This window comes from Poecilia reticulata, chromosome 6 (genome assembly GCF_904066995.2).
Source record: "Poecilia reticulata chromosome 6, P_reticulata-male-v2, whole genome shotgun sequence".
Classification (NCBI taxonomy): domain Eukaryota; kingdom Metazoa; phylum Chordata; class Actinopteri; order Cyprinodontiformes; family Poeciliidae; genus Poecilia; species Poecilia reticulata.
This window is the reverse complement of record NC_088835.1, coordinates 18,705,397-18,714,075: the sequence shown is the minus strand read 5'-3', so window position 1 is coordinate 18,714,075 and position 8,679 is coordinate 18,705,397. Positions and strand designations below refer to the sequence as shown.

The 8,679-nt window shown below is 39.6% G+C and overlaps 1 protein-coding gene across 1 annotated transcript in view; it reads left to right on the top strand.

The window, feature by feature from the left end:
* The first annotated feature begins 33 nt into the window (after positions 1–33).
* Positions 34–8,679, top strand: part of itpr2 (inositol 1,4,5-trisphosphate receptor, type 2) — a 70,316-nt gene continuing 61,670 nt past the window's right edge. Inside the window, exons 1-6 of the mRNA XM_008411467.3 lie at positions 34–418; positions 5,011–5,081; positions 5,260–5,378; positions 6,450–6,536; positions 7,668–7,826; positions 8,491–8,589. Of these exons, the coding sequence (XP_008409689.1) occupies positions 327–418; positions 5,011–5,081; positions 5,260–5,378; positions 6,450–6,536; positions 7,668–7,826; positions 8,491–8,589 (627 nt within the window). The 5' untranslated portion in view covers positions 34–326. The remainder of the gene's footprint in view (positions 419–5,010; positions 5,082–5,259; positions 5,379–6,449; positions 6,537–7,667; positions 7,827–8,490; positions 8,590–8,679) is intronic.

Here is an 8,679-nt window from a genome sequence, read left to right as displayed (position 1 = left end):
GCAGAAGTCTCCTCCCCCCTGAAGTAGATGTGAAGAAGAACGTCCTGCGGTGTGAAATATACAGGAAGAAGTGGAGCAAGTCTCTTTTTAATTTACACAAGAACGGCGCGTCGTTTCGCTCGGCGGCTGTTCCTGTGCACTTTTCGCACTTTCCAAGTCGCCTCGGAGGGAAATAACTGGAGTTACGATGTTGAAAGTGGATGAAGGGGAGTGCTGTTAAACTGACGGCGGTGTAACGTGTGGGTTTCCTCAGCCGAGGAGAGCAGAGGAGTGCCTTTTGGGTCATAAATGGAAAAGCAGAGCAGAGCAGCAGCAGAGCAGTGAGAATGTCGGAGCACAAATCCAGTTTTCTTCACATCGGAGACATTGTGTCTCTCTACGCGGAAGGCTCGGTGAATGGCTTCATCAGTACTCTGGGGTATGTATGTGTCCCTCCGACGCCAGTCCTCTCTCTCTCTCTCTCTCTCTCTGAGCCAGTCTTCATGTGCGTTTTCCTCTTAACCTCTGACACAAGCTGCCTCTTTCTTCGCCTCACTCTGTTCGCTCTAAGTCAAAGTTTCATGTGCGACTTGCGGTGGAGGCCTGGCAGCGCGCAAACTGCTACATCTCAGGAAATGCCTCACGCAAAATGCAACAGGAATGCAAAACGGCTTGATCCCCAGGTGCACACGTGCGTGGAGTGGATTATTTTTCTTGGCTGTAGACACCAGGGTCCAAAGAGCTACGAAAAGGGAGTTTACGTGTTTTATCCGCGACAGGAGGAAGGAGAGAAACGCTTGATTCAATCGATAATCGAAGAAGAGTTGATTATGTCAATATTCTATCTTCAAGCATCTCTATAGTCATGTCTCACACTTTCTACATTATAGATGCACCAATCAGTCAGCTAGAGATTGGAATAGGCCGATTTTCCCTTGGTTGAGTGTGAACAGTAAATGCAAACCAAGCAGAAGTTTTGTTTTATTCAATGCACTCAAACTAAGAACTCGCACTCTTTTCAGTCTACCAACACAAACGTACAGCCTGCACTTGAATACACTGCTGTGATTTTAATAAAAAGCTGTAATAAATCATGTGGCCCGTTTATTTTCAGTTGGACTCTATCAAGGCATATAATAATGCTTAGTGTGAAAAAAAATCATTATGAGCTAATATTGGAACCCACAGGTTAAACCACTCACCTGTTTCACTCAGCAACAGCTCACAAAAGAGAAACTGCATTTGCAGTTTACACTGGTATTGTGGGAGGTTTTGGTGACCCAATTAGAGTCTATGTTATAATTCTATTGTTGTTCACCACATTTGTGTAAAATGATGCGTTTTTGTTAAGTGATTCAGCTCACTTTATAGTCTCCCATTTTGTGTAAAATCACCACATCTGGATTAGAATTAATATTTACCTGGAGCTGAAAGATAAAACCAAGGTCAAACTCTAATGATTTAGTCCAGTGGTGCCCAAACTTTTTTCTGTGAGGGCCACATAAGTTTTCCCTTCTCTGGTGGGGGGCCGGAGTCAGTTTGTAACGCTGCCGGTAATTGTTGAGGGGGGGGCGGGGGGGGGGGGTCTCGTTTCTCGATTGATTTTTACCCAGAAAGCACATGGGCAAAAACCGTTAGTAAAACGGTCACTGGGACTGACTAGTATATATTCCATTGAGGGAAAGTAACTTTAACAAATAAATTCCTCATTTGTTAACATAAAAGCTCGTTTTGAAGTGCTACTTACAGGCTTTGCTTCGAAGAAAGATTTCGACCTGGAATACGGCGTTCATAACAAACACGTGTGTTCATCTGCTCTACCGCTAGCAAACAACCGTACTGATTAAATAACATAAAAGTCAAGCAGTTCCCTAAAAGTCCAACAGATGGCAGCAATGCGCCATGCAAAACAAAACACCCACAGTTTACAGGACACACTTCCTGCTAAAGAGCCCCCTGGTGGTTGAAGAAAAATCCACATATAAACCGGAAAATACAATATATGAAAAAAAAAAAATCAGAATGCTCTCTGGTATTGTTCAGGGGGCCGGACCAAATGTGGAGGCGGGCCCGCAGGACGTAGTTTGGGGACCACTGATTTAGTCTATCATCTATAGCAATTTTCACAGCTTTTGGAGACCTGTAATGAATAATAAAATAAATCTGTTATGACATAAATTGTAGAGAATATAGGGCAAAAACTAATAAGGTTCCTATTTGCAGTCATTCTGGTATTTACCCACCAGTAAATCTGCCAGAGATCAAATTAAGCAAATTTCCCCTTAAATAGGGATCTAAGTATGTCTCCAAGTGAGACCAAGAGTAAAGGAACCTGGATTTTTCAACAAGCTTCAGATTTCATGTTCATGTGCATTTCAAGATTGTGTAGTTGTTTGGAAATAATGCCAATATACTCAAGATCAACTTTTTTGGCAAAATGAAACAGCTGCCAATATGACAATAACACAGAAGTTCGTTCTCTAAACACCATGGTTTGTTGTGAAAAAGTGAATATTTAATATCATTTTATACGTCACAGTTTCTCAATAATATAAACATATTCAGTATAAGTTGTTTTTAAATTCCTAAAATCAGCAAAAATGATCACCACAAATTTCTGTGTATTTTATTGAGATTTTTTTGTGGTGGACCTAAACAAGCCAATGGATGATTATAAAGTGGAAAGCAAATGATGCATAGGCTTGAAGATTTTGCTTACAAATCTCCAATCCTTCAATCCTACAAACCTGCAACAACATAGGAGTCATAAACTTAAACTAATGTGTTTTTGGTTTGCCAGACTTCCTCATGAGTTGAATACGTCAGTGTAAGGTGAAAAGCTGCGGTGCTGTCAGGTGCTCTGAGCCTCTCAGTCTGCAGAATGGTTGTGAGAGGCTGACTGAGAGGAACCAGTCTCTTCTCCCACAAACCCTGTTGGTAAATCTTTCTTCTGTATTCCCAAAATTCCTCTGGGGTGTAATGTCGCCCCAGAGCCAGTTTGTCCACATCTTCATTCACAGCTCACTTGTGCGAACGACAAACGGAGTATGCTGGTGTGGTCAGTGGAAAACATTTTGCTGAGAAGCTCCCTTATTTGCAAAGGCTTGTGATAATGCAGATTTAAGCTGGTGCAGCATTCTCCAGGGCTGTCAGATTGCACAGCAGTGATTTCTTTTTTCACCTCCTGTTGTTAAGGTGCAGATGGGGGTGGGCGGGTAAAAGTTGGGAATTTCTCATCAGAATTCCCTTAAATCTTAAGGTCTTGGCAGTTGTACTTGGTATTTCATTAAGAGTAGAAATATCTCACGCATGGCGCACATGAAAGCCTCTCTGAGCTGCTGCCCCCAGGAACATGATGCAACCTTCAGCTGTACAAGGCTGCCCATGCTCCTATTTGCTCAGGATCACATTAAACCTTTTGGTTTCTCACAGATAAGAACAACTTATGTGACGAAAAGCAGTCGGATAAACCTTGAGTCTATAATGTGTGGATCAGCAAATGCTTAAGTATACACTTAACAGCTCTTCTTTTTAGTTTTATTAATCATTTAGAGTGAAAGTGAAATGGGCAGAATTGCTCGCTGTGTGTGAGATTGATTACATTTCTAGGCCGACTTTATCAGCAAACTCAAACAGGCTGTACCAGTCGCTGCAAACTTTCTCGTATTTCCAGCAGTTCGGTCATTCCCCAAACTTTTTCTTGTGGTTCTGTTGAGAACATTTCAGACGAGAAACGACGTCAGACCTGCTCACTCGATGCGTCATCCTGAATATTTTCTGTTTTGTGGCGTTGCTTCTTTGACATTAGCTATTATTAGCTCGTGTGTGTCCAGCCTGGTAGTCTTATCAGTAGTTCATGTTTAACTTGATTACAGAGTGTTACAGCCCATCAAAGCCGCTCCACAGAGTTACAGTTACTTGTTTATGAGCTCAGGAACTCTTTTCCTGAAGCCCTTCCTTTTTAGGCACTTGGCACTTAATAATGCTTCCTGTTGCCCTCTATTGTTTCTCATATAGATGTGATGCTGATACGCAGCTAAAGGAAATATAATAAAGTCTGAGGACTGACACTGATCGAGCGTCCTGACACTGAAACGGAAATGGCTCAGCTCATTTAGAGAGGCCTGCCGACTTTGAATTAGAGGAATTGTGGACTGCATTGTGTTTGTCCTGTGTAGACTGAATGAATGGATGTGCCTGTTCGACTCAAGCTGCTTTGCACAGACATGGTGATTAAGTACAAAGTTATGGAGACTTTTGTGTTGGAAAATAACACAAAATATACTCTAAAATATTTTTAGGACTACTTGCAGGCGCTCTTTGACTGCATATTGGACACTGATATTTTATCTTGAGAATGTCAGTCAATCATTAACTGAATAATAATTGACACTTTGTTGTTAATTTACAAAGTAAATTTTACAACATATAAAATAGGGGCACATCATAAATGATATAAATGCAATAGCACTTTACATTTTACACACAAAAAAAGTGTTTTTTAATCAGATTTTTCTTATGCAATTGTTTGTTTTTATTTATCTCCAGTGTACAATATTTGAAAGTCGAAACACCTTCTGCGTTTCAGTGATTTGCCCTTAAACAAACTTGCAGTAGGAGTGTCTGAAGTCAGGCTGCAGAGCACAGATCAAAGCTAAAGTGGCTTCAGCTCCACCCAGAGACGTTCAAAATCACTTCGGGTTGTGGAAAAGCCGCGGGCAAATGGATGTGACGGTGAACAGAGCCATCCACGCTCTTTTGTGGTTCCTGCGTTGCTTTTCAGCCTGCAGGTGGCCGCTATAGATGCCAATGAATGTCCCATTCAAATGAGTGGTTTTCAAGTAGCTTGCGATTCCACGGCATGTATTTGCATTTAACTGTGATGCCTCACTACAGTTTGCAGAGTGCAAATCTGTGTTTTCAAAGTGAGCATACTGGCAGTTTGCAGGATGACACAGAAGTAGCCACGTGAAAGATGCATTTAGAAATAATTGTCATGCTTCCATTCTCCGTTTTCCCTCTTCGCTGCAGGCTCGTCGATGACAGGTGCGTGGTCCAGCCCGACGCAGGAGACCTCGCCAATCCACCCAAGAAATTCAGAGGTATGTTTAGACACTGCACACAAATATGAGTTCATAGTATGTTAGTATGTGATTTAAGTATTTCAAGGATCTTTTCGGTGTCGATATGTGGTTTCAGCACATTTCTGCCTTTGAGTGCAACATTACCAAGTGAAACCACACAAGTGTGGCAACTCTGAATTCATCTCTGCCTCTGCAGATTGCCTCTTCAAGGTGTGTCCCATGAACAGGTATTCGGCTCAGAAGCAGTTCTGGAAATCAAAACAAGGAAAACAAGGGAACAACAACACTCAAGCTGAGCTTTTTAAAAAGTTGCAGGTATAAAGTTTTTGTTTTAAGATTCAAGCAATTTTCAGATCATGTTGTAAATGCACAATCTACACCTGTGATGTAGCATGGGTAGTTTAGTTGCCAAAAATTGTTTCTGCTTGACAATATTATTTATCAAGTAGAAACAAAATGTAGACTTCAATGAATTACTGAAATGAGAGTGGAGTATTTTGTGGAAAATACTCCACTCTCATTGTGTTATTTTGTTTTAGTGCGAATGATGGAGTCAAATAAAAATCTAGATTAATGTGTAAATGGAAAAACTGTACATGCCATGGATTTGTTTTGTTCTTGATTAAGTTCAAAGAACTCTAAAACGCTTCGCATCGCTATATAAAGCAATCTTTGCATGAAAACAAATTATGGCACAGAAAACACATTTCTAAATCACACATTTTCCCAACTCAAAGCTTTTAAAACCAATGGCTGGGAAATAAATGGATTTTATTGATTTAATCAAATTTTTGTTTTCTGAGGATTCAGTTTTTGCAAAATCTGGATTTTTTTTTTTCCCCACCAATGAACTCCTTGGATTTCCATAGTTCAGAGTGATGTCGGCACACCTACATTAACAATTCAAAATATGGTGAAAGCTTCTTCATTACTCGTGTTAAGGAGTGTTGTTGGCTAGTCTGCAGCTTTCATTTGCCAACTCTTCCTGTCTCACTTGAAAACAAGAGTCTCAAACTTAAAAGGGTGTTAAAAAGTATTTGCCCCGTTCCAGATTTTACTGTTTTCCTCTTTAAATCATGCCTGAATGATTTTCTTTGTTTAGAAACAAATTATCCAAACTAAAAGTAAAATGGATGCCTTTGTAAACTCTAAATAAGCTAACAAATATTTAGCCACTTGCTGACAACGACTCGGCACAGAGCATTAGACTTTTACAATACGTTACAGATGAACAATATCACACTTAAGGACATCCGTTCAGACCTGACAGAGCTTGATATATGAAATGCGATTTGTTCACGCTTAGACTCATTAGGCATGATAGGAAAAACTGTGAGAGCAGCTTTAACCTTGTTTAACTTTAAACTTGTGATTTTTATCTTTCAGCATGCTGCAGAACTGGAGCAGAAGCAGAATGAGACTGAGAACAAGAAACTCCTCGGCGATATTGTCAAGTACAGTAGTGTCATCCAGGTAGAGCCGATCTCTTCAGCAAATGCCTGTGGTTTCAAATCGTCTTCAGCACATGGCTTTGTTTGTCTTCTCTGTTTACTGAGGATTTTGCTGCTGTCATTCATGCGTTGAAACCTCAGACAGGTTGTAAATACAAGTGCTATTGCTTTCTTTGACTGATTGCTTACCATGGAAGTGTAAAGCCGCAATTTGTTGAGGAAATATTTGAACAGAATTTTTCAGCTGTTGACTGAACCGTATTTAGATTGCTGGAAGGGTTTGAGCTCTTTTTAATATTTGAAAATCATCCTTATCAAATTACAGTATAAATTAAGAAACCTTTTTTTTGTTTTTTGAAGCAAAGATGGGGAAAATATTTAAAAAGCTGAATCTGTCCACTGAACTTATTTAGTGATGATTCAGGAATGTCTAAATGCCAAGATTTGTGAAATGGTTTAAGAAATGTACGTGAAAAAGTATTTCATAAATTCTCAAGTTTAACTCAAAAATATACATTATAGACTATTAAAGCGCTAATATTAATGTGATAAGAATATTAATCTAAATAAGCATACATATATATATATACACACAAATAAATTGTATACTAAACTATATTTATATATAAATTGGGAGATTATTACATAATTCAGAGGATTAGGAATCAATTATGATCAACAATAAAACCATTCTGTTATTCTTGGAAAAAGAAAACTACTAGGAGTGACTAATGTAATGTGATCTGATTTATGTCATCAAGGATTACATAGCTCGTTATATTAAACTCAGTTCTATTTATTAATCATTTAATTAAGGTAAAGAGATGCTACTAATTCTCCCTGATGCATTATTGGACATAAATTAATGGGGGCAGTGGGTGCAAATGTTTGCATCCAGGTTCTCGTCTGCAGTTCTGCTTGATTAACCTTGCACTGAATTAGTTTATTCAGCAAACTAATTAAACAACCCATTTGAACAAAATTTGAACAAGAAAATGTATACCATTTTGATCAAAACTGGTTTAGTGCTATAAAACTAGTAGCAAAATTAAGAAACGTTTAAATGTGAAACAAATCCAATTCGGAGAAGTCGGTTAAAATAATTAGTATGTTTTCCTTGAAGGTTCTAACCAGCGTAAATGTTTTGTTCCAGCTCCTCCACATCAAAAGTAATAAGTACCTGACTGTGAACAAACGCCTGCCTGCGCTGCTTGAGAAAAACGCCATGCGGGTTTCTTTGGACCCAGCTGGAAACGAAGGCTCCTGGTTCTACATCCAGCCCTTCTGGAAGCTTCGCAGCGAAGGAGACAATGTAGGTTTCTCTGGTTTTTTGCTCACCTCATGGTGGTTCTATAACCAAAGAAAAAAACAACAACAACAACTTATCATTTCTCTCTGTCGTCAGTGGACTGTCAGTTCGTTGTGCGTCTCCAGTAACATTTCTGATTTTTATTCTTCCCTTCTGGCTTTTAGCATCCTATGGTTGAAGGTATTGCTCCTGCTTTTGCATGGTTTTTGAGCATTAATCACAGAGTAAAATGGGAAAGCATGGATGAAGAAACTCTGAGACTTGCTCCTGCATTGCACAGAAAAGTTTCAGCTACTGTTTCCAGCAGCCGCAGGTTGCCTGTGTGTTTCTGCAGAAATGTCTGACCTTAAGGTTGCAACTTGTGCTGAGTCACAGAGCATGTTATCTGGAAGCAATGATACAGTTGCATACCATTTTTCTCTTTAGAAGATAAGATCCATATCTTGGCCACTGTTTGAATGCAGTTTTTTTTTTTTTACTCTGAGCATCCCAGCCACTCATCCACATGAAGCCCAGCATGTTGTGTTAGCACCCCTACAGGGAAAGAAAAAAACAAATGTTTGCATGGGTCCACTCCTCTTTTCTGTTTGTTTTTATCTAAGAACTCCTTAAAAAGTTCAGATCCATGTCTCTTGTCTGCATTTGACTGTGTCCAATTTGTATCGAGGTGGTGGTTGGAGACAAGGTGGTGCTGATGCCAGTGAATGCTGGACAGCCGCTTCATGCCAGCAACATCGAGCTTTTAGACAATCGTGGCTGCAAAGAGGTGGGACGGAATCACCTGCAAAAGAATCATACCAGGATGTTGCATTTATTATTTCAATCTATCTTCAATGCTTATTTTTCACTGCTGCAG